At 44.1% G+C, this 26,738-nt stretch overlaps 1 protein-coding gene across 1 annotated transcript in view; it reads left to right on the forward strand.

Annotated features, from left to right (window-relative positions):
- LOC138666669 (oocyte zinc finger protein XlCOF7.1-like) overlaps positions 1-26,738 on the forward strand; it is a 136,410-nt gene that overhangs the window by 19,585 nt on the left and 90,087 nt on the right. The window contains exons 2-6 of the mRNA XM_069754858.1: positions 21,508-21,657; positions 21,787-21,900; positions 21,995-22,118; positions 22,192-22,289; positions 26,545-26,635. Coding sequence (XP_069610959.1) covers positions 21,580-21,657; positions 21,787-21,900; positions 21,995-22,118; positions 22,192-22,289; positions 26,545-26,635 — 505 coding nt within the window. The 5' untranslated portion in view covers positions 21,508-21,579. The remainder of the gene's footprint in view (positions 1-21,507; positions 21,658-21,786; positions 21,901-21,994; positions 22,119-22,191; positions 22,290-26,544; positions 26,636-26,738) is intronic.

Consider the following 26,738-nt stretch of genomic DNA (forward strand, 5'->3'; position numbering starts at 1 on the left):
AAACAGCAGCAGCACTGGCAGGACCCGAGTCCTCTTGCTCTTGGCCTTCCTGTAGTCCACTCATCCTAATTGCTACCTCAATCAGAGCTTCTTTTTCTTTAGAAAGCTGTTGATCATCCAGCAATATACTATGATTCGGGTCCACATAAACAGCTACTAGAAGAGTGTTATTTTCTAATAGCAGTGTCCCTCTTCATTTCATTGAAGCAGCAATGCCCTCTGCGATTAAACCTCCTCTTTGGGACAGGCAAAACAACAAGTTCTTCCATTCCTTTATAAAAATGCCAGGAGTTAAATCCTCAGCTTGTTACTTTTTAGTCACTGTAAATGGGTGATGAAGCAATTTCTTCAATTCAGCCACCTGTGTCCATTGACCTTCATGTAGTGTTACCAGAGAGTTGGCCATATCTACAAGGAAGGGTTTCGGCTCAAGCAATCGCTCAATCATTAACCCCTTTCTGACCTTGGACGGGATAGTACGTCCGAGGTCAGATCCCCTGCTTTGATGTGGGCTCCGGCGGTGAGACCACATCAAAGCCACGACATGTCAGCTGTTTTGAACAGCTGACATGTGCACGCAATAGCGGCGAGTGGAATTGCGATCCACCCGCCGCTATTAACTAGTTAAATGCCGCTGTCAAACGCTGACAGCGGCATTTAACTACCGCTTCCGGCCGCATGGCCGGAAATGCCCGCATCGCCGATCCCCGTCACATGATTGGGGGTCAGCGATGCGTCGGCATAGTAACCAGAGGTCTCCTTGAGACCTTTATGGTTACTTATGCCGGCTTGCTGTGAGCGCCACCCTGTTGTCGGCATTCATAGCAAACCTGCAATTCAGCTACATAGGAGCGATCTGATGATCGCTGCTATGTAGCAGAGCCGATCAGGCTATGCCAGCTTCTTGCCTCCCATGGAGGCTATTGAAGCATGGAAAAAGTATAACAAAAAGTTTTAAAAAATATGAAATAAATAAATAAAATATAAAATGTTTAAATCACCTCCCTTTCGCCCCATTCAAAATAAAACAATAAAAAACAATCAAACATGCACATATTTGGTATCGCTGCGTTCAGAATTGGCCGATCTATCAACAAAAAAAAAGGATTGACCTGATCGCTAAATGGCGTAGAGAGAAAAAAATTTGAAACACCAAAATTGTTTTTTTGGTCGCCGCAGCATTGCATTAAAATGCAATAACGGGCGATCAAAAGAACGTATCTGCACCAAAATGGTATCACTAAAAATGTCAGCTCGGCATGCAAAAAAAAGCCCTTACCCGACCCCAGATCACGAAAAATGGAGACGCTACAAGTATCGGAAACTGGCGCAATTTTTTTTTTTTTTTTTTTTTTTTTTTAGCAAAGTTTTGAATTTTTTTCACCACTTAGATAAGAAATTACCTAGACATGTTTGATGTCTATGAACTCGTAATGACCTGGAGAATCATAATGGCAGGTCAGTTTTAGCATTTAGTGAACCTAGCAAAAAAGCCAAACAAAAAACAAGCATGGGATTGCACTTTTTTTGCAATTTCACCGCACTTGGAATTTTTTCACCATTTTCTAGTACACGACATGGTAAAACCAATGATGTCGTTCAAAAATACAACTTGTCCCGTAAAAAATAAGCCCTCACATGGCCATGTTGACGGAAGAATAAAAAATGTATGGCTCTGGGAAGGAGGAGAGCGAAAATCGAACACGGAAAATCCCAAGGTCATGAAGGGGTTAGATAGGCATTTCCCCACTGAGTGGCTTGATCAACAATTGTCCCTTTTCCATCACGTCTTTTCAAGATCGAATCAATTTTAGGGGTTCTGGCAGTAATAGCCAATTTCCTCACTTTGCTAATCAGAGTTCCAGCATGTCCCTCTTGCAGACTCTCTCTTAGGGGTATGTGCCCACGTTCAGGATTTGGTCAGGATTTTATGCAGGTAAAATCCTGAACAAATCTGCACCTGGGGTCACTGGCAGGTCACCTGCGTTGTCCTTGCTTTTTTTCTGCAATGTAAGGACATGCTGCGTTCTTAAAAAAACGCGCTGCATGTGCGCTTTCGAGGGTATGCCGCATGCGTCTTTTACTGCATAGTGGAGACAGGATTTCATTAAATCCCCTCCACTATGCTGTAACATATGGACGCTGCATTTTTGACACTGCGGCTCAACGCATCGTCAAAAACGCAGCGTTTCCTGAACGTGGAAACATACCCTAATTGTCAGCTGCAGCGTGTGCACAACACTACACATGTGATGAATAGGAAAGAGGTGTGAAGCAGCTTCAACAAGGTCATCTAATTGTGAAGAATCATTTTGTTGTTCTCTAGTAATTTCTGTTTGTTCCTCCGTTATGGGAACAGGACTGTGGCCTTCCATCTCCAACATACTGAATGTGAAATGTTCTTCTAGCTGCTGTTCGCCTTCATTATTCTCATTCATCAGTTTAATTGTACTTATCATGATTGAAGCATTATCAGTTACAATAGCAAGAACCTGTTCTTTTTTGAGTTCATAATCTTGCAGAACTTTTTCCACTAAGGTCTGGAGAAACTGGCTGCTGTTATGATCTTTAGTATCTTTTACTGCCAGCGTCTTAGAAACAATTTTTTTTGTTGTCACAAACATATCGAACGTTGATAGCAAAATAGTTCAGTCTTTGATGTGTGCAGGCATCCATTTTAAGAAACACAATGCGTCTCTTGAGAGACTTTTAAAGATCTTCCTTTTGGTTAAGGGCTTCAACAGTCACTAATTTTCTAATACTTTCTCTTTGCAGAGAAACAGCAAGTTTGCGGGCCACTTCTCCATTAAGAGCTGTAAAAGCTGGTTGTGCAAATAATGATAATGGTACTCTGTCCTTCAAAACCAGCTCGATGAGCTGTCTTTTTAAACAAATCTACTGTCATTGTAAAGCTATGTGCACACGTTGCAGATTTGGGTGCAGAATTTTCTGCACAAAATCTGCATCTCCTGGCAGAAAACGCAGCTGCTTTTGTGATGCTTTTTTAATGCATTTTTTGCACCGTTTTGATATTTTTTTTATGCAGTTTTTAGTGCTTTTTTGTATGTGTTTTTGAAAGCTAAATAAAGATGTAATGAACAACAAAAAAAGAGATTTGTGATGTCATTATTGTCCAACCTCCTCTTTTACATTGTCCAACACACACTCCATTCTCACAGAGACAGACAGATAAATAGATAGATCTACAGATAAAGGAATGAGATGATATATAGATCTATAGATATATATACATATATCGATAGATATTATCTATAATCTATCTATCTCATTCCTTCTATCTATTATAAATATCTCATTCCTTCTATCTATAGATAGAAGGAATGAGATAGATAGATCTACATATAGATAGATCTATAGATATAGATCTATCTATTCATATATCTATAGATATATCTGGATAGATATATCTATGTATCTATAGATATATCTATAAATATATCTATAGATTATCCATAGATATATAATAGCAAGGCCAATGTTTATTAATGAACGTTTAATATAAAAAAAGGGAAAAAAATGGCGCGGGCTTCCGTGCAATTTTCTGCGCCAGAGGGGGAAAGCCGATGGCCGGGGGCCAATATTTGTAGCCTGGGAAAGGGGTAATACCTATGGCCCCTTCCCAGGCTATGAATATCAGCCCGCAGCTGTCTGCGTAGCCTTTACTCGCTATTAACATAGGTGGGATCCCCCCCCAAAAAAAATTACGTGGGGTCACCCTATATTTTATAGCCAGAAAGGCTATGCAGACAGCTGTGGGCTGATATTCATAGCCTAGAGAGGGGCCATGGATATTTGCCCCCCCCCCCAGCTACAAATACCAGCCGCCCCAGAAATGGTGCATCTGTAAGATGCGCTAATTCTGGCACTTAGCCCCTCTCTTCCCACTCCCCTGTCACCTTGTAAGGTGACATTAAGCCCGGTTAATAATGGAGAGGCATCAATAAGATGCCTATCCATTATTAATCCTATTGTAATGAAAGAGTTAAAAAAAAAAATAAATAAAGACAGCAAGTATTTTAATATTCTTAATTTCACCATACTTACCATACTCAATCGCCTGCAAAAAATTAAAAATAAACCAATGGTATACTCCCTTTCCGCCGTAGTCCAATTAATAACGAGTGTCCCACGACGATCTCCCATATAGAACAGTGACATTGGGTGATGTCACTGCTCTTTAGACCTTCAGTGACACACTGACAGGAGACAATGGCTCCTGCAGTGCATCACTTAAGAGGTTACCTGAGTTCATGGTCTCACTTTATGGCAAAGCTGCGTGGGAATTTTCCCACACAGCAGTGCCACAAGTGAAAATAGGGACTATTTCTGATGGCGGCGGAGGAATACATTGTGGAAGGATACCTTCCGTCGTTGTATTGCTGGAGCCTCTGGAGCGCGGTCGCATCAACTGATGTGGCTTCTTTTCACGGGAGATCGTCGTGGGACACTCGTTTTAATTAGATATCTTCGGATCAGGGAGTATATTGTTTGTTTATTATTAAAAAATTTTTTTTACACCTAAGCAATGGCTTCGGGGATCAAGGTGATGGTGAGTGTGTACTCTGTTGTATGTACTGTATGTTGTATGTACTGTATGGTGCATATTGTATGTACTGTACGTTGCATGGTGTATGTTCCATGTTGTATGTCCTGTATGTTATATGTTGTATGTGTACTGTATGTTATATGTTGTATGTTCTGTACTGTATGTATGCACTGTATATGTTTTGTTTGTTTTTTGTTTGTCTTTAGTCTCATCGGACGATGCCTGCACAAACACACACCAAAGACCCCCGCGCACACAGGACAGGGCCGCACAGCCCCGCACACAACCTGACAGCCCTGCAGATGCCCCGGCAGACCCTCGGACAGCCCGCAGACCCCGCCCGCGCACACATACGTGCACACAGTCACCGACCACTCCGTCCACATACCGTATATACTCGAGTATAAGCCGACCCCCTAATTTTGCCACAAAAAACTGGGAAAACTTATTGGCTCGAGTATAAGCCTAGAGTGGAAAATGCAGCAGCTACCGGTGAATTTCAAAAATAAAAATAGATGCTCCATACTGTCCATTATGGCCCCATAGCTGTGCCATATAGTGCTTGCACCGTTCATTATTTCCCCATAGATGTACCATAGAAAGCTGTGCCATATAGTGCTCTGCACCGTTCCTTATTGCCCCATAGCTGTGCCATATAGTGCTCTGCACCGTTCGTTATTGCCCCATAGCTCTGCCATATAGTGCTCTGCACCGTTCCTTATTGCCCCATAGCTCTGCCATATAGTGCTCTGCACCGTTCGTTATTGCCCCATAGCTCTGCCATATATTGCTCTGCACCGTTCCTTATTGCCCCATAGCTGTGCCATATAGTGCTCCGCACCGTTCGTTATTGCCCCATAGCTCTGCCATATAGTGCTCTGCACCGTTCCTTATTGCCCCATAGCTGTGCCATATAGTGCTCTGCACCGTTCGTTATTGCCCCATAGCTCTGCCATATAGTGCTCTGCACCGTTCCTTATTGCCCCATAGCTCTGCCATATAGTGCTCTGCGCGATTCATTTTTGCCCCATAGATGCTCCGTATAAAGTTGTGCCATTGCTGCTGCAATAAAAAAAAAAAATGCCATACTCACCTCGCTGCTTGCAGCTCCCAGCGTCTCGTCCCGGCGTCTCTCCGCACTGATCAGACAGATCACGCCGCGCACACTATATGCGTCATCGCGCCCTCTGACCTGAACAGTCAGAGCAAGAGGACGCGAAGACAGAAAGACAGAGCGGCGCCCGGCGTGTGGAACGCGGACTGGTGAATATTACATGTTTACCTGCTCCCGGCTTCCCGCTCCCTCTGCCTGTCACACGGTCTTCGGTGCCGCAGCCTCTTCCTCTATCAGCGGTCACCGGCACCGCTGATTAGAGAAATGAATATGCGGCTCCACCCGTATGGGAGGTGGAGCCGCATATTCATTTCTCTAATCAGCGGTCCCACGTGACCGCTGAACAGGGGAAGAACTGCAGCACCGAAGACCGTGGGACGGGCAGAGAGAGCGTCAGTACCGCCGGGACTAGGTGAGTATGCCTCAGCGCCCTCTCCCCCTCACCTGCCGACCCTGCCGCCCACCGTGACTCGAGTATAAGCCGAGAGGGGCACTTTCAGCCCAAAATTTGGGGCTGAAAATCTCGGCTTATACTCGAGTATATACGGTACTTCCCTCCTCCCAAACTGCAGCGTTTCTCGGACCCACATCCGCAGCAAAACTGCAGATCTTTTTTACTGCGGATGTGCCTGACGCAATGCAAGTCTATGGGTGCAGAAACGCTGCAGTTCCACACAAAAGTGACTTGCAGCAAAAAAATCTGCGTTTCGTTGTGGCTTTTTCCACAACGTGTGCACATCAAGTCTGCGGTTCTCATAGACTTACATTGGTTGTGCACTACACTGCAGATTTGATGCAATTCCGCATGGCAAAAAACGCTGCTGATCTGCAATCAAATCCGCAACTTGTGCACACAGCCTTACAGTAACTTTGTCACTTACAAAATATCTTGTAACTGATGTTTGAGACCATCTTTCCTCCTCCTTTGCCTGGCGGGAAGTGCTGGTTTCTTGGTGCTGCTGTGGTCTTTTTCAATCACAGCTCTGTAAATTTCTGGGTGGCAGCGTTGTAACTGTCTTTTTAGATTGAAAGCTCTTGAAGGAGCATTTTTATCACTGCCTGAGTATGCACTGATTTTAACATCACAGAATTTGTGTCATGGTTCACACCGTGCTGCCAACAATATGTCATGGATCCCAACAATGTGTCAGGGTTCCCGGGGAGGATACCTTTATTGTCCCCACTACTCACACCAATTTGTCACGAACTGGGGTTGCTTTTGTTGCCCCTAGTTCCTTCTGAAGGGGATTTATCTATATCCCACTTCCCAGTTCCGGTTTGGAACTTGCAACTCTCTGGCGCCCCCTTACTTTCAGATCAGATTAAATACTGCACCTAGGGTAATTACAGGCAATAACCTGTACTGCTATGTACAGGTTATTGGGCATGCTGCAGCGAGGGCAATGTAACTACTCCCACACAGGCGGGAACAATAATTATCAACGCCGCCATTGCTACAAGGATTCCCAATCGCACAGAACAAAGTATGCTGCCACCAGCTCTGATTCCACATTGGTTAACGGGTCCGGAGCCAACCCAAATCAGTAGCGTAATTCACTTCAGAGGAAGCGACAGTTCGTTTATCGAGCAGAGACAGACGGCTAGTAAATTATATATTTTTCTCTATAAAAAGATAGGCAGTGTTTACAAAGTATAAAAGATACTATAAAGAAGACAAAATCATGTGTACATTGCAGATTACAAAAAAAATAGGAATAACATTGAAAAGAGAACACTTACAGGTCTTTTAGATCATTTCAGCTTGTGACTGGTCATGTGCGCTAGAGAAGAAAGGGCTTCCATATATCTAGATGCATGAGCACAGCTTTTCTGAGCTTCTTCCTGATGGACAAAGACTAACTCCCAACTCAGCAGGGGTAAAGATGTGCCCTCTGGTTGTGACATCACTGAGTGGGCTGAGTAATGATATGCACTCTTTTCCCAACTATTTACATTTTTTGAAGCCCCCAGACAGACATTCCTTGGGCAAGGGGAGGGGGAACGAGTGGCTTTACAGGATTGGTCGTCTGCAGTTTAAAAGCCATACCCTGTTCACACATTGGTATCAAGTTGCATCGTGTCTCTGCAATAGGGCTTTGTTTGTGGTCTGAGCGAATGCAGAGGGAGGGAGAAAAGGGGGGTCGAAACTGCAGTGTGTGTCTGTGACATGGTACTTTCTAGAACTAATCTATCGTGACAACTTGTTTTCATCTGGGTCACTTATACAGGGACACAAAATGTTTTTTTTTATTTTGAGTCACTGTGAAATGCTCAAATACAGCTGACTTCATAAGATGCTTCTTAGACATTTTGTAATTATGTAAATTTGCTCTCAAAATAATTTTGTCCTTTAAAAAAAATAAGGTATATTGTAACTCTTGCAAGCATGGGGAATCATGAACTGTATAATTTAGGATAGAAATAAAACAATCTTTGCATAAAGGACAGATAAGTATAAAGTTTGTAAAATATGTTGTTAGATAGCTTTACTCTGAACTTATAGGCTGGGTTCCCACTTGCTTTTTTTAAAGGGAACCTGTCACCCCGTTTTTTGAGATTGAGCTATAAATACTGTTAAATAGGGCCTGCGCTGTGTGTTCCTATAGTGTATGTAGTGTACCCCGATTCCCTATGTATGCTGAGAAATAACTTACCAAAGTCGCCGTTTTCGCCTGTCAATCAGGCTGGTCAGGTCGGGAGGGCGTGGTGACATCGGTGGTTCTTCCTCAGCTTTACGTTGGTGGTGTAGTGGTGAAGACACAGCGCGCGATCTGCGCTGTAATCCCTTGCATCGGTGGGGGCGGCCATCTTCCTGGGGCCGCGCGTGCGCAGATCGAGTGCTCTGCTGCACGGGGTTTCAGGAAAATGGCCGCGGGATGCCGCGCGTGCGCATTAGAGATCGCGGCGGCCATTTTCCCAAAGCCGAGATGCAAACTCGGCTTTGGGAAAATGGCCGCCGCGATCTCTAATGCGCACGCGCGGCATCCTGCGGCCATTTTCCTGAAGCCCCGTGCAGCAGAGCACTCGATCTGCGCACGCGCGGCCCCAGGAAGATGGCCGCCCCCACCGATGCAAGGGATTACAGCGCAGATCGCGCGCTGTGTCTTCACCACTACACCACTACGCCACCAACGTAAAGCTGAGGAAGAACCACCGATGTCACCACGCCCTCCCGACCTGACCAGCCTGATTGACAGGCGAAAACGGCGACTTTGGTAAGTTATTTCTCAGCATACATAGGGAATCGGGGTACACTACATACACTATAGGAACACACAGCGCAGGCCCTATTTAACAGTATTTATAGCTCAATCTCAAAAAACGGGGTGACAGGTTCCCTTTAAGTGTTTCTTTCTGCTGCATTTTTTGCCGCAGCGTAAATGCTTATAAAACTCATTCCCATGCAATCCTATTGGATTCCGCAGTTGCTGTACCCATGCTGCGGATTTTCCCACTCTGCGGAATCACATAGCTGTAAAATCCGCAGCATGTTCATTATTTCTGTGGAATCGCGGCGATTCCGCCGCCATAGGATTGCATTGAAACGCTCACTTTACGCATGTGGCTATGCCCACCATGTTTAAAGTGAGCGCTTTATGTGTGGATATTACGCAGGGTCTTGAGGAGAGGAGACTCTCCTCCAGGCCTTGGGAACCATATTTCTGTAAAAATAAAGAATCAAAATAAAAAATAGGGAGTCCTCCCGTCTCTCAGCAGTGCACACGGTGGCTTCCGTTCCCAGGGATGCATTGCGCGGATGACCTTTGTGATGATGTCACAAAGGTCCTTCGTGCAAAGCATCCCTGGGAACGGAACGTATCGCGAGCGCTGCTGGGGAGATCGGAGGCCGTCCTAAGGTGAGAATAACCATATATTTTTTTTTTTATTTTTTTTTAATTATTTTTAACATTCTTTCTTTTACTCTTGATGCTGCATAGGCAGCATCAATAGTAAAAAGTTGGTCACACTTTTCAAGCACTATGCTTGACAAGTGTGACCAACCTGTCAATCACTTTTCCAAATGATACTTCAAATCGCTTGGAAAACGCAAGCATTCTGCAAGCTAAAAACGCTCACAAAACGCTTGTGTTTTGAGGGTAAAATGCATGCGAATTCCGCATGTGTTTTACCCACGGTAGGGAGTTGCGGAAATGCTGCGGACATTTCCACAGCATTTCTGCAACGTGGTCACATGGACTTAATGTCAGGCTTGTCTCAGGGTACAGCTCACTAAATGCTTCCCATCATATTTCTTCAGTCTATGAAGTGGGGAGAAGGGAGGGAGCATGTTTGTACTGAATCATATTGCAGAACACACACACACACACACACACGCATATATATGTCCTCATCGATCCTTTTACTGTATTTCCGAATTTGAGACGTTAGAAAACAGTGTTTCCCCTTATATTCTATATATATATATATATATATATATATATATATATATATATATATATATATATATATATATATATATATATATATATATATATATATTATATATTTGTCTAAGGGGTACTTCCGTCTTTCTGTCGGCAACTTCTGTCGCGGAAATCCCGCGTCGCTGAATTGTCTCGCCAGCTGCCTGTCATGGCTGCCGCGACTAATCAACGACGGGCACAGTCCGATTAGTCTCTCCCCTACTCCCCTGCAGCGAGTGCCCAGCGCCCGCTCCATAATCCCCTCCAGTCACCGCTCACACAGGGTTCATGCCAGCGGTAACGGGCCGCGTTATGCCATGGTGTAACGCACTCCGTTACTGCTGCTATTAACCCTATGTGTCCCCAACTTTTTACTATTGATGCTGCTATTCTCACCTTCCGCCGTCCGACGATGCGCTCGCGCCGGCCGCCATCTGCCGTTCCCAGAGATGCATTGCGAAATTACCCAGAAGACTTAGTGGTCTCGCGAGACCGCTAAGTCATCTGGGTAATTTCGCAATGCATCCTGGGAACAGAAGATGGCGTCAGCCGCGCGCGCATCGCCAGAGCTTCGCTGGATCCCAGGGGGTGAGTATATAACTATTTTTTATTTTAATTATTTTTTTTTTTAACAGGGATATGATGCCCACACTGCTAAATACTGCGTGGGCAGTGTTATATACCGCGTGGCTGCTATATACTACATGGGCAGTGTTATATACTCCGTGGGCTGTGGTATATACTACGTGCCCTCTGTTATATACTGTGTGGCCTGTGTTATATACTACGTCACCTGTGTTATATACGGCGTGGGCTGTGTTATATAGTACATGGGCTGTGTTTTATACTCCGTGGGCTGTGTGGTATACTGCGTGCCCTGTGTTATATACTGCGTGGCCTGTGTTATATACTACGTCGCCTGTTTTATATACTGCGTGGCTGCTATATACTGCGTGGGCTGTGTTATATAGTACGTAGGCTGTGTTATATACTGTTTGGCTGTGTTATATACTGCTTGGCCACTGTTATATACTGCGTGACCTGTATTAACGCATCGGGTATTCTACAATATGTATGTATGTATACAGCAGCCACATCGTAAATAGCGCAGGCCACGTAGTATTTGGTATATACTACGTGGCCTGTGCTATATACTATGTGGCTGCTATATACATACATACATACATACATACATACATTTTCTAGAATACCCGATGCGTTAGAATCGGACCACCATCTAGTAGTGTACAGTTAGGGCCAGAAATATTTGGACAGTGACACAAGTTTTGTTATTTTAGCGGTTTACAAAAACATGTTCAGATGGCGAACTCAGTCGAAGGGTTCAAGAGAGGCCTGGATGTCTTCCTGGAGCAGAACAATATTGTATCATACAATTAGGTTCTGTAGAAGGACGTAGATCTGGGTATTTATTATGATGGAATATAGGCTGAACTGGATGGACAAATGTCTTTTTTCGGCCTTAGGCTGGGGTCACATTGCGTTAGCGCAATCCGCTAGCGCTAAACGGATTGCACTAACGCAATGTTTTTAAAGGGTCGCGTTTCGGGGTCGCGTTAACGTCCCCGCTCTCTCAGATCCCCGATCTGCGAGAGCGGGGAACGGACCTCGGGTGCGCCGCGGACGCTGCAAGCAGCGTCCGAGGCGCGCTACAAAAGACCGGCGCGTCGCTAGCGCGTGCCGAAAATGACACGCGCTAGCAATGCGCTGGTACATTGCGGGCAATGGGAGCGCTAACGGACGCGTTGCATGGCGTTAATTTCGCCGTGCAACGCTGTCCGTTAGCGCTCTGACCAAAACGCAATGTGACCCCAGCCTTACTAACTATGTTACTATGTTACTATGTTACAATTATATATATAATATGGGCTGAAAGTGCACACTCCCAGCTGCAATATGATAGTTTCCACATCCAAATCGGAGAAAGGGTTTAGGAATCATAGCTCTGTAATGCATAGCGTCCTCTTTTTCAAGGGACCAAAAGTAATTGGACAATGGACTCTAAGGGCTGCAATTAACTCTGAAGGCGTCTCCCTCGTTAACCTGTAATCAATGAAGTAGTTAAAAGGTCAGGGGTGGATTTTAGGTGTGTGGTTTTGCATTTGGAAGCTGTTGCTGTGAGCAGACAACATGCGGTCAAAGGAACTCTCAATTGAGGTGAAGCAGAACATCCTGAGGCTGAAAAAAAAGAAAAAATCCATCAGAGAGATAGCAGACATGCTTGGAGTAGCAAAATCAACAGTTGGGTACATTCTGAGAAAAAAGGAATTGACTGGTGAGCTTGGGAACTCAAAAAGGCCTGGGCGTCCACGGATAACAACAGTGGTGGATGATCGCCGCATACTTAATTTGGTGAAGAAGAACCCGTTCACAACATCAACTGAAGTCCAGAACACTCTCAGTGAAGTAGGTGTATCTGTCTCTAAGTCAACAGTAAAGAGAAGACTCCATGACAGTAAATACAAAGGGTTCACATCTAGATGCAAACCATTCATCAATACCAAAAATAGACAGGCCAGAGTTAAATTTGCAGAAAAACACCTCAAGAAGCCAGCTCAGTTCTGGAAAAGTATTCTATGGACAGATGAGACAAAGATCAACCTGTACCAGAATGATGGGAAGAAAAAAGTTTGGAGAAGAAAGGGAACGGCACATGATCCAAGGCACACCACATCCTCTGTAAAACATGGTGGAGGCAACGTGATGGCATGGGCATGCATGGCTTTCAATGGCACTGGGTCACTTGTGTTTATTGATGACATAAGAGCAGACAAGAGTAGCCGGATGAATTCTGAAGTGTACCGGGATATACTTTCAGCCCAGACTCAGCCAAATGCTGCAAAGTTGATTGGACGGCGCTTCATAGTACAGATGGACAATGACCCCAAGCATACATCCAAAGCTACCCAGGAGTTCATGAGTGCCAAAAAGTGGAACATTCTGCAATGGCCAAGTCAATCTCCAGATCTAAACCCAATTGAGAATGCATTTCACTTGCTCAAATCCAGACTTAAGACGGAAAGACCCACAAACAAGCAAGACCTGAAGGCTGCGGCTGTAAAGGCCTGGCAAAGCATTAAGAAGGAGGCAACCCAGCGTTTGGTGATGTCCATGGGTTCCAGACTTAAGGCAGTGATTGCCTCCAAAGGATTTGCAACAAAATATTGAAAATAAAAATATTTTGTTTGGGTTATGTTTATTTGTCCAATTACTTTTGACCTCCTAAAATGTGGAGTGTTTGTAAAGAAATGTGTACAATTCCTACATTTTCTATCAGATATTTTTGTTCAACCCTTCAAATTAAACGTTACAATCTGCACTTGAATTCTGTTGTAGAGGTTTCATTTCAAATCCAATGTGGTGGCATGCAGAGCCCAACTCCCGAAAATTGTGTCACTGTCCAAATATTTCTGGCCCTAACTGTATATAAGTTATCAGGGCATCTAATTTCTCCAAACTTGAGCTAAGAGGAAAAACAAACTAAAACATCAAGCATACAGAGACAACATATACTGGACTATTGATTTATGCACAGTTTATTGAAAGTTTAGATATGCTTTAAGAATTACTTGCCCTCCTTAATCCTGCTTTCCTGTTCACTCCAGAAGTTCTGAGATGAATGTGTGCTTGTTATTTTTTCCCTTATCTGTAGAGGAGGAGCTTCACTTCTTATCATGAACATAAACTGCAGCACAGATTAATCTCTGCTAAAAGTCTAGACCTATGATAACGACTCCGACTCCGCAGCCATGCTTTTAACCCTTAAAACTTCCTAACAAAAAAATTGTTTCCAGAATTGTGCTGATGTATAGTAGACATGTGAGAAATGTTATTTATTAATATTTTATGCGATGACTCTCTGATTTTAAGGGCATAAAAATTAAAGGTTTGACAATTGCAAAATTTTCACCAAATTTCCATTTTTTTCACAAATAAACGCAAGTCATATCAAAGAAATTTTACCAGTATTATAAAGTACAATGATGTTCGTCCTTCGTTTTCGAAGATGACCATGACTTCAGGGTTAGAAGAGAATTAGTAGTTATGGGTCCGGAGGTGGCTGAGGATTCCAATCCCGGGCCCTGAAGGTTCGCCCACATACTTGACATAAGGAAGCAGATGTGGTCAATACACCAGATTCTACTTGTGCCTTGCGTACAGCGCGCTTTCTTTTTGCGGCAAAGATTTTCCTATCTTCAGCTGCACGTGCTCCTGAGGTGATCCTGCCCCGCCAACCTGGACGATCCAGGGCAAGCTCTTCCCATTCATTGGTGTTGAATTCCAGGTTTTTGAGAGACACCTTAAGTCTTTATAGCGCTTCTTCTGCCCCCCAACTGCTTGCTTTCCTTGGCACAGTTCTCCGTACAGCAGTTGTTTCGGTAGTCGGCTGTCAGGCATTCTGACCACATGTCCAGCCCACCTGGCTTGGACTTTCAGCAGGAGAGTGTAAATGCTGCAGAACTCAGTTTGTTCCAGAATTGCCGTGTCCAGGACATTGTCTTGCCACCTGATGTGGAGGAGTCTGCGGAGGCAATTCATGTGGAAATGATTAAGCTATTTAGCATGCCGGCTGTACACTGTCCAGGTCTTGCTAGCATAGAGAAGTGTGGTGAGGACCACCGCGCAGTAGACCTTCAGCTTGGTGGTAAGGCAGTCTCCCGAAGGCGGCACTGGCTTTGGCGATTCTGTTATTAACCTCAGCGTCTATGGTTACTTCACGGGAAAGTGTGGTGCCTAAGTAGGTGAAGTTATTGACTGCTTTGAGGTTTTGCTCCTTCACCGTGATACGTGGCTCCTTGTATAGTTTTCCTGGAATCGGTGGATACATGACTTCTGTTTTTCTAATGTTGATCTCGAGACCAAAACTGTCACAAACTTGCGAAAAACAGTCCATTTCATGCTGCATCTGCTGTTCCGTGCTAGCGTTAAGTGCACAGTCATCAGCAACTAATTAATTCACGGATAACAGTCTCATGCGCTTTCGTAACCGCCTTCAGGCGTTTTGGGTTGAATAGCTTGCCATCAGTCCTGTACTTAACCTGGATTCCATCTTCACAGTTGTTAAAGGCATCACTTAACATTGCAGAGAACAGCATACTGAACAGGGTTGGAGCAAGCACACGCCTTGTTTTATGCCGTTTGTTACTGGGAAAGTCTCAGATACGTCTCCATTGTTCAGAACCTTCACCATCATGCCATCATAGAACTGCCGGATGACCGAGATGAACTTGTTCGGGCAGCCGAATTTTGCCATGATCTTCCACAGGCCGTCTCTACTGACTGTGTCGAAAGCCTTGGTCAAATCAACAAAAGTTACATAAAGGTCACGGTGTTGCTCTTGGCACTCTTCCTGAAGTTGACGTGCTGAAAAGACCATATCTACTGTTCCATGTTTAGCACGGAAACCACACTGGCTTTCGGGTAATAGTCCTTGCTCAAGGTGATGTAAAAGGCGGTTGAGCAAGAGACAAGCCAATATCTTGCCTGCAGTGGACAGAAGGGAGATGCCTCGATGGTTGTCACAAGATTGGCGATTACCTTTCCTCTTGTATATGTGAATTATGCTGGCATCTTTCATCTGTAGTGGAACTCGTTCCTTTGTCCACATATATTGGAATTGTTTGGTCACCGTTTGCATCAGAACAGGGCCGCCAGCTTTATATACCTCAGGAGGTATAGCATCATTTCTGGGTGCTTTTCCAAAAGAAAGTTGTTTTACTGCTTTCCTGACTTCATCTCCACTTGGAAGAACATCAAGCTCCTTGTTGATTTCTACTTGTGGCAGGTGAGCAATAGCCTCATCATTGATATTGGCAGGGCGATTAAGAATATTATTAAAGTGCTCAGCCCACCGTTCCAGAATTTGTTTCTTTTCTGTCAGCAGCTTAGTTCCATCTGTGTCAAGCAGAGATGAAGAGCTTGATGACTGGGGTCCATATACAGCTTTGAGCGCATCGTAGAAGCGTTTCTGGTCATAGGTATCTGCATAGCCCTGAATTTTGTCGGCCTTCTTGCTATCATTTTGATACACCTTATACCGCTGATGTTTCTCTTCTAGGAGTGTCTTTATTTCCTCGTCGTTTTCATCGAACCAGTCTTGATTATTTCTGGCTGCTGATCCGAGATACTCCAGAGCAGTATTATAAACAGCATCTCTCAAAATTGTCCACTGTTCCTCAACGCCAATCTCCTCTGCCTGTAGTATATTTAACAGTCTGCCATCAAAGTCATTGGCAAATTCCCTTGCAATTCTTTTATTTTGCAGCTTATAGATTCAGCCTCTTTGTCGTTTTCTGCCCTTGGGGTCTCCTCTAAGGCAGGATGCGGAGCCTGCACTCAGACACAATGAGGCGATGGTCAGTCCAGCAGTCTGCACCGCACATGGCCCTTGTCACTCTAAAGTCCATCTCATCCCTTTTCCTGGCAATGATGTAATCAATGAGATGCCAATGCCTCAAGCGTGGGTGCATCCATGATGTCTTCTTGCGTGTGGGTAAGCGGAATAAAGTGTTGGTGATGAAAAGGTCATGTGTGGCACACATCTTGAGGAGCAGCAGGCCATTACTGTTACACTTGCCAGTGCCGTGTCTCACAATGACCCCTTCCCAGTTTTGATGGTCTGTTCCCACTCTGGCATTAAAGTCTCCAAGTATAATGAGCTTGTCTTCCTGTGTGGTTGCTGAAATAAGTGTGTCAAGTTCATCGTATAACTTATCTTTAAAGGGAAGGTGCCACCAGTTTTCTTGTATTTTGTTTTTTTTGTGAAATTAAGCTTAAAATAGTAATTAAAATGTATTAATGCAATGTTTGCACTGTTTGCAAACATTTCTATATGAAAAATATTATATATTTTTCTACAAATATACATATTTACCACTAGGGGGAGCATTTTCCGTTTTAGACCTCAAGCAGCTATAGTAAGATTTAGCAGCTCTGCCCCAGGGATATTAGACCACCCAAAAGGGGAGGGAAATGGTGATGTCAGCAGTTACTGCTCCAACAGTAAGAATGAAGAGCAGCATCACAGGGCAGAGCCATTTTGTGTGTGACTGCCCTGTGACCTGCTATCACCAGCAGTTACTGCATCAGAGTGACAGCTAGTTTACAGAGGAGCAGAACACAGTGGGCTCAGCAGCATCTGGACCCAAGAAGAGTGAAGACATGTGGTGTGCATGGAGCAGCATTAGGAGCTGTCTGGGAGCTCCAGCTCTGCAGTGAATAGCCAGGCATTATGGAGGGAGGGGAGAGATGCATTGTATGGCTAAGGCCGGAGTCACACTAGACCATAATACGGACGAGTGCAATGCGATAAAAAATCGCATAGCACTCGTCCCAATGTTAATCTATGGGGCAGCTCCCATCATCCGATATTTTCTCGGCCGTATTCAGGATCCGAGTGAAATCGCAGCATGCTGCGATTGTCAGCGTATCTCGGCCGAGAATCGCCAATGAAAGTCTATGGGGGTGAGAAAAAATAGCACAGCACATGGACCATCAGTGTGACGGTCGTTGATGCCCTCCGGAAGCCTGGTAAGTTTACGAGCAAGATGAGTTTTGATAGCAAATCCCACACCGGCTTCTTGTTTTTCAGTGCTGCCTCGACCACTCCAGAAGAATGTATATCCACCACTATGCTCTGTCAATTGACCCTTGTCTGCCAGGCGTATTTCGCTGAGAGCTGCTATATCAACCTTGTAACGAGCTAGCTCCCGAGCAACCAATGCCGTTCTTCTCTCTGGTCTGTCTGCCTTGGTATTATCCAGCAGAGTTCTCACATTCCATGTGCCAAGGTTGAGTACCATCATTTTCTTTTTCTTAATTGTGTGTCGACCGCTGTATGGGAAACCCGCCAGCTGCGGTAGGCTGGCCAGGTGAAATGAAGCAGACTATGTTTGAGGCACCTTTTCTAGCCCCTTCCTCGATTGAGGTGAGCAGAGTGATCCTGAACAGGACTGCTCAGACACCCAGGAGGCTGCCGAACTCCACTGCTGCTTCGGTCCAGTGGAGAGCGACCATATGGCCTGGGCCGCCTGCGTGCAGGTTCGTGAATAAAGCTTCCAGTGACTGCACGCCTGCTGCTTTGACACTCTCCCATCGCCACAGGACTTTTGATACACAGTGATTGAAGTCATGACTTGAAAGGCGGGGGACCTGGGTGACAGGCTGACACACGCAGTGCGCATGCCCAGGAATCCTAGCCCCGCACTGTGCATAATGCATAACACACTGCGGGGCTGGGATTCCCAAGGTGGGTGGCCGCACTGCCCGCACAGGCGCAGTCTGCAAGCCTGGCTGGGATGTGAGACGGCCAGAGCTTACTGCGCCTGCCCCACACAGTTGTACACAGTGCAGGTGCCGGTTTTGAAGCTAAAACAGCGCGGAGGGGGAGGCCCCGAAAGCCCCTGAAGATTGGAATGACGGCAGAGTAGCGGTTCAAGCAGGGGGGTGAGGACCTGCCTCCCTGGCGAAAGATAGGTATTTTAGATAAGTTTCAAAGTGCTTTATTTTGGGAATACATGAACAAAAAACTAAAAGAGCCACCTTGTTAGAATGCAGCATTACTGCTGCACAAGGTGGCTCTTTTAGTTTATAACGGCTGGAGGGGAGTGACAGTGGCTCTTTAATGCGTTTTTGAAAGCTAAATAAAGATGTATTATTGAACAAAAAAAAAAGATTTGTGATGTCATTATTGTCCAACCTCCTCTTTTACATTTGTCCAATCTACACTCCATTACACACACAGATAGATAGATCTATAGATAGGTAGAAGGAATGAGATGGATAGATCTACATATAAATAGATCTATAGATGCATACATCTATCTATTCATGTATCTATCTATTGATAGATGTATGGATAGCGTAGGGTGCGTGTCCACATTCAGGATTACATCCGGATTAGCTGTGGATTTGCTGCTGCGCACAGCCACAGCGTTCAGCCCGCAGTGTCCAGATGTTACAGCATAGTGGAGGGGATTTTATGAAATCCCGTCTCCACTATGCGTGCGATCACACATCCGGCGGCCCTGCGTTTACGAATATGCTGCTCGTTTAGAACGCAGCATGTCTGTTTACCTTGCAGCGACGCTCCGTTGCCGCAAGGTAAATCACAGAGTCCTATGTACGGGGTGCGGAGATTCCGGATGTGTGCAATGAACACATCCGGAATCACCGCGCTTACAGAAGGGGGTGGCGCTTTGGGCAGAGTGAGTTTTCCTCTCCGTCCAAAGCGCCGGCAGTCCGGCCCGTGGACACATACCCTATAGATATATGGATAGATATATCTATAAATACATCTATAGATAGATTATCCATCGATATATAATAGCAAGGCTGATGTTTATTAATGAATGTTTCATTAAAAAATTTAAAAAAAACGATAAAAAAAAATGGCGTGGGCTCCCGTGCAATTTTCTGCGCCAGAGGGGAAAAGCCGACGGCCGGGGCCAATATTTGTATTCTGGGAAGGGTGGGAAGGGGGTAATACCCACGGCTGCTCCCAGGCTATGAATAGCAGCCCACAGCTGTCTGCCTAGCCTTTACTGGCTATTAAAATAGGGGGACCCCCCCAAAAAATGACATGGGGTCCCCCTATATTTTATAGCCAGAAAGGCTACGCAGACAGCTGCGAGCTGATATTCATAGCCTAGAGAGGGGCCATGGATATTAGGCCTCCCCCCCGGCTGCAAATACCAGCCACCCATGGATATTAGGCCTCCCCCCCCCCCCCCCCCCCCCCCCCCCGGCTGCAAATACCAGCCACCCAAGAAATGGCTTATCTGTAAGATGCCGCACACACTCGGACATCTCGACACACACCCGCACAGTCCCGCACACACCCAGACAGCCCGACACACACCCGCACACATCTGCACACACCCGAACAGCCCGCAGACTCCGCCCACACACATAAATGCACACAGTCACCGCCCACACACTTCCCTCCTCCCGAACTGCAGCGTTTCCCAGACCCACATCTGCTGCAAATCCGCAGATCTTTTTTACATCTGCGGTTTTGCTGCGGATGTGCCCGACTCAGTGCAAGTCTATGGGTGCAGAAACGCTGCAGTTCTGCACAAAAGTAGTGACGTGCTACGGGGAAAAAAAGCTGCGTTTTGGTGCGGCTTTTTCCGCAGCATGTGCACAACAAGTCTGCGGCTCCCATAGACTTACATTGGTTGTGCACTACACTGCGGATTTGATGCAATTCCGTGCGGCAAAAAACACTTCGGATCTGCAATCAAATCCGCAACGTGTGCACACAGCCTAAATATGCTTCATATCTGCCTCAAGTTGGATTCAATAAGCTGGAAATAGCATAATAGAAATGCAGCAAACACCCAATAATCGGAGAAGATTGTTTTTGCGTTGTCTGGTGTAGTAGACCCATGCAGAAAAACAGCAGCAGCAAGAACGCTGCATTTATGCTACGGCCTACAGTTTTATTAACTATTTGCTCGGGAGTCAGTTTAGTTTGGTAACGGAGCATTCACCCCTCGTCTGGATGAGCAGTGCAAATGAGAGGAATGCTCGGGTCACTAGATAGTTCTTGTCCCTACAAAATTTTAGTTTTTCAGTGGAACATTGGGCGGCGAAGTTGCAGGGAAATGGGGATGTCCTGTCCTAGGCATTTTGTATGTTCAACCCCACAGTGGAGACGCTACGAGTATCGGAAAATGGCGCAATTTTTTTTTTTTTTTTTTTTTTTAGCAATGTTTGGAATTTTTTTTTTCACCACTTAGGTAAAAAATAACCTAGTCATGTTAGGTGTCTATGAACTCGTACTGACCTGGAGAATCTTAATGTCAGGTCAGTTTTAGCATTTAGTGAACCTAGCAAAAAAGCCAAACAAACACTGCACTTTTGGGACTGCACTTTTTTTGCAATTTCACCGCACTTGGAATTTTTTTCCCGTTTTCTAGAACACGACATGCTAAAACCAATGATGTCGTTCAAAAGTACAACTCGTCCCGCAAAAAATAAGCCCTCACATGGCCAAATTTACGGAAAAATAAAAGTTATGGCTCTGGGAAGGAGGGGAGTGAAAAACGAGCACGGAAAAACGAAAAATCCCAAGGTCATGAAGGGGTTAATGGCCACAGCAATGCCAAATGTTTTACTTTTTTTAAAGAAAAGACTGGAGATTTGAATTTTTATATATTTTTTTTTTTTATTTGGTGATGATGATGATCTTGTTCCAGTTCTGCCTCGGTTTTGTATTAATATTTTGTATTTTCTGCTCGAACATGTGTTAGCGACATTAGGAGCCTAAGCAGTTCCGGTCCTTACGAGAAGTGAGAGTGCTTCTTCATCTTTGCTCTTTTCTCCAGAAACTGTATTCTTACATGGTGTTTTTCATGATTTTCCATCTTCACCCCATCCAGATTCCCATTATATCAGGTGCTCTCAGTGGAATTCATCTATGTAACAGAATTTTCCTGATTGACTCCTTAAGGATGGGTGATGACAGGGATAAGATGGTGGATAAGATATTAGACCTCGCCCTAGAGATCATCTTCCAGCTTACTGGAGAGGTGAGAGATTCTGATGACGTCACATTACATCATTCTTATATGTGTGAATAACAGATGGACAGAACTGGAGAGGTGAGGACTCTGGAAATGTCTGTAGTGAGGTTTATTAATGTATCTCTCCATAAACAGGATTACATAGTAGTGGAGAAGTCCTCTAATGAGCGCTGTCAGGCTCCTGTGTTTGAGAGATGGGGAAGAATCCTAGAACTCAGCCACAAGATGATTGAGCTGATGACTGGAGAGGTGACACTGCTGGGAATGCTGGGACATTATAGGGACATTATATAATAATGTTATGAAGAGATTGGGGTTATTACTGTATTATTGTTTATGCCAGGTTTCTATAAGGTGTCAGGATATCACCGTCTATTTCTCTATGGAGGAGTGGGAGTACTTAGGACGACATAAAGATCTGTACAAGGACATCATGATGGAGGTTCCCCATTCCCTCACATCACGAGGTAATAGACAGGACTAAATACACACAGCTAATCTGTATGTAAAGAATGAATTCAGTCCCTGTGTTTCCTCCAGTGCTATCCAGTGAGAGAACAACAGGAGAGAGATGTCCCAATCCTTATCACCCACAGGAATGTTCAGCAGAAAACCCCAATGTTACTCATGATCATCAGGTAGATTGAGAGGTTTCATAACATTTTCCCTATCATGTGTAGAAGGCTGTGATGGTCTTGTGTTCAGTCTTGTTTTATTCACCAGTGTTATGGCCAATTTATTAGAGATACCTTCCATTTCCATAAACGGCAAAATACATGAACCATGGTTACATGGATTTCATAGATAGTACATACGGTAGTTATTTTTCGGATAGAGCGACACATGTATAAATAATCCCCCTATGTATTCAGATTAACCAGTATAGTAAACTATTGGAAAACCAAGCCGTGTGGCAAACCAAATAATATTGAAGCTGAATAATGCATATGCATGATAAGATAATATCAAAGTATACAATATAAACACCTGAGTATGTCACCTCAACTGGAGGCAGAAGAAAATAGAGAATGCTAAAACAGATCACATCCACATGTAATTTGTTAAAGAGCAGAATTTCAAGATAAGGAGAAAACTGCTAATGGAGGCTCGAGGTCCGGACTCATGGTAGAGAAAGTACCGATATACCTGCTGACACCTATACAGAGTGACCCAGGGGGACTGTAAGAGTAGAGGGGAATGCAGAAAGGAGCCCACGCGTATTGCTGTGACACGCACACCTTCGTCAGGGGGTGGCGGTTAATGAGTAACTCGTCAAACATATACACGTTTATACAAATTAACAAAGTACATACGGTGATGAATCATGTGCTTGGGATCCACTGGACTGACAGGAGACGCCGTATACGCCCTATAGCGGTGTGATGTTCATTTGTGGACAACATGCACAGAGTGCTGTGCAGGAGGAGGAGATGGGCAATTAGTTTCTAAGCGTTACCTGTGAGAAGGGGCAGGGCTGTATGCCATGCCAAGACAGTGGGGGTGCGCTTGCGCAGTCATGGAGAGAGCCTCTCCACACATAGACATCATAGGTCCACGCGTGTGCATATCGATGAAATCAGCCTGTAGGTGGCCACCATAGATATATGACAAGGAGAGTGTGTGTACTGTATGTACACACACTAGAACGGTATATGACTAGGGAAGGAAGAGTGTGTGTGTGTGTGCTATATACAGTGGATATGAAAAGTATTCAGACCCCTTTAAATTTTTCACTTTGTTTCATTGCAGCATTTGGTAAAATCAAAAAAGTTCATTTTTTTTTCTCATTAATGTACACTCTGCACCCCATCTTGACTGAAAAAAACAGAAATGTAGAAATTTTTGCAAAATAAAAGAAAAACTGAAATATCACATGGTCATAAGTATTTAGACCCTTTGCTCAGTATTGAGTAGAAGCACCCTTTTAAGCTTGTACAGCCATGAGTCTTCTTGGGAATGATGCAACAAGTTTTTAGCTGTGTGCTTAGGGTCATTGTCTTGTTTGAGGTCCAGTGCACTATGGAAGAGGTTTTCATCCAGGATATCTCTGTATTTGGCCGTACTCATGTTTCCTTCAATGGCAACCAGTCGACCTGTCCCTGCAGCTGAAAAACACCCCCGTAGCATGATGCTGCCACCACCATGTTTCACTGTTGGGATTGTATTGGGCAGGTGATGATCAGTGCCTGGTTTTCTCCACAGGTACTGCTTAGAATTATCACCAAAAAGGTCTATCTTCATCTCCTCAGACCAGAGAATCTCATTTCTCATAGTCTGGAGGCCCTTCATGTGTTTTTTTTTAGCAAACTCTATGCGGGCTTTCCTATGTCTTGCATTGAGGAGAGGCTTCCGTCAGGGCCACTCTGCCATAAAGGCCCAACTGGTGGAGTGCTGCAGTGATAGTTGACTTTGTGGAACTTTCTCCCATCTCCCTACTGCATCTCTGGAGCTCAGCCACAGTGATCTTGGGGTTCTTCTTTACCTCTCAACAAGGCTCTTCTCCCACGATTTCTCAGTTTGGCTGGACGGCCAGGTCTAGGAAGACTTCTTGTGGTCACAAATGTCTTCCATTTAAGGATTATGGAGGCCGCTGTGCTCTTAGGAACCTTGAGTACTGCAGAAGTTCTGTTGTAACCTTGGCCAGATCTGTGCCTTGACACAATTCTGTCTCTGAGCTCCTTGGCCAGTTCTTTGACCTCCTGATTCTCATTTGGTCTGACATGCACTGTGAGATGTGAGGTCTTACATAGACAGGTGTGTGCCTTTCCAAATCAAGTCTTATCAGTTTAATTAAACACAGTTGGACTCCAATGAAGGAGTAGAACCATCTCAGGGAGGATCACAAGGAAGTGGACAGCATGTGACTTAAATATGAATGTCTGAGCAAAGGGTCTGAATACTTATGACCATGTGATATTTCAGTTTTTATGTTTTAATAAATTTGCAAAAATTTCTACATTTGTTGTTTTTTCAGTCAAGATGGAGTGCAGGGTGTACATTAATGAGAAGAAAAATGAACTTTTTTGAATTTGCCAAATGCTGCAATGAAACAAAGTGAAAAATTTAAAGGGGTCTGAATACTTTCCGTACCCACTGTATATATTATTGTCATGTTACATGAAATGCAAAGGGACATGAATAGATAGCCAAATAACATCAGCTTGCACCATATTGCCACAATTCATTCCTTATCGAAAGACATGGTCCCTGATATTAACCCCTTTCTGACCTTGGACGAGATAGTACGTCCGAGGTCAAAACTCCCGCTTTGATGCGGGCTGCGGCAGTGAGCCTGCATCACACCGGAACATGTCAGCTGTTTTGAACAGCTGACATGTGCCCGCAATAGCAGCAGTTGAAATCGTGATTCACCCACCGCTATTAACTAGTTAAATGCTGTTGTCAAACACTGACAGCGGCATTTAACTAGCGCTTCCGGCCATCGGGCCGGAAATGTGCTCATCGCTGATCCCTGTCATGTGATTGGTCAGCAATGCGTCAGCATGACAAACAGAGGTCTATTGAAGACCTCTGGTTGTTGATGCCGGATTGCTGTGAGCACCACCCTGTGGTCGGTGCTCATAGCAATGCTGTAATTCAGCTACATAGGAGCGATCTGAGCATCGCTCTTATGTAGCAGAGGAGATAAGGCTATGCCAGCTTCTAGCCTCCCATGGATGCTATTGAAGCATGGCAAAAGTAAAAAAAAAAAAAAAATGAAAAAAATACAAAAATATATAAAAGTTTAAATCACCCCCTTTAGCCCCATTCAAAATAAAACAAAAAAAAAAATCAAATATACATTTATTTGGTATCGCTGCGTTCAGAATCGCCTGGTCTATCAATTAAAAAAAGGATTATCTTGATCGCTAAACGGCTTAGCGAGAAAAAATTTGCAACGCCAGAATTAAGTTTTTTTTAGTCGCTGCGACATTGCATTAAAATGCAATAATGGGCGATCAAAAGAACGTATCTGCAACCAAAAAAATAAGCCCTCATCCAACCCCAGATCACGAAAAATGGAGTTGTATCGGAAAACGGGTATCGGAAAATTGCACAATTTTTTATTTATTTTTTTAATAGCAAAGTTTGGAGTTTTTTTTACCACTTAGATAAAAAAGAACCTATGCATGTTTGGTGTCAAAGAACTCGTAATAACCTGGAGAATCAAAATGGCAGGACAATTTTAGCATTTAGTGAACCTAGCAAAAAAGCCAAACAAAAAAACAGTGTGGGATTGCACTTTTTTTGCAATTTCACCGCACTTGGAATTTTTTTTCCTGTTTTCAAGTACATGACATGCTAAAACCAATGGTGTCGTTAAAAAGAATTTGTCCCGCAAAAAATAAGCCCTCACATGGCAATATTGACGGAAAAATAAAAAAATTATGGCTCTGGGAAGGAGGGGAGCGAAAAACAAAAAATCGAAAATACCCCGGGTCATGAAGGGGTTAAACCTCCCTATTATATCAAATATCGTCATAGGCCATGATTCGTTTGTCGTTAAAAAGGTACGAACATAAGTATCCTAATAACATTATGACTATTCAATAAGTGTCTTTAAATTATTTTAAATGTTCTTTTGTGTGTTACTCAATAAACTTTTGTATATTATATAATAATTAGGTGTCTACAGCCATATGTGGTGTCTTTTTTCTCCTTTATGCCATTATCAGTTTTCTCCACATGATGTAGCACCCGCTCTCTTTCATCTTATTTACTGGTAGTGCACGCTCTCTTCTTTGTTTGACAGGTTGGATATTATACAAGACCTTTATCTATGTTATAACTACTTCTGTCATGTAGTTTTTGGTTGTCATGTTCATTTATGATCTTTTCTGTTCTACGATATCCTTCTCCATCTTTTGATAACTTTTACAATATTTGTTTTAGGGAAAAAATCTGACCCTCATTAATACTACAGAAACATATGTGAGGGGTGATGAGCAGTGTAATGAGGAGATTTCCACAGATAACTACACAGGTGAGTAGTAACCACTAAATGCAGAGAAGTCAGTCTTTTCATTCATTGACCGCTGTCATTATGTGTTGGAGATTTCTAGGGTATGGTACTTTTTTTTTTTTTT

This window comes from Ranitomeya imitator, chromosome 2 (genome assembly GCF_032444005.1).
Source record: "Ranitomeya imitator isolate aRanImi1 chromosome 2, aRanImi1.pri, whole genome shotgun sequence".
NCBI lineage: Eukaryota > Metazoa > Chordata > Amphibia > Anura > Dendrobatidae > Ranitomeya > Ranitomeya imitator.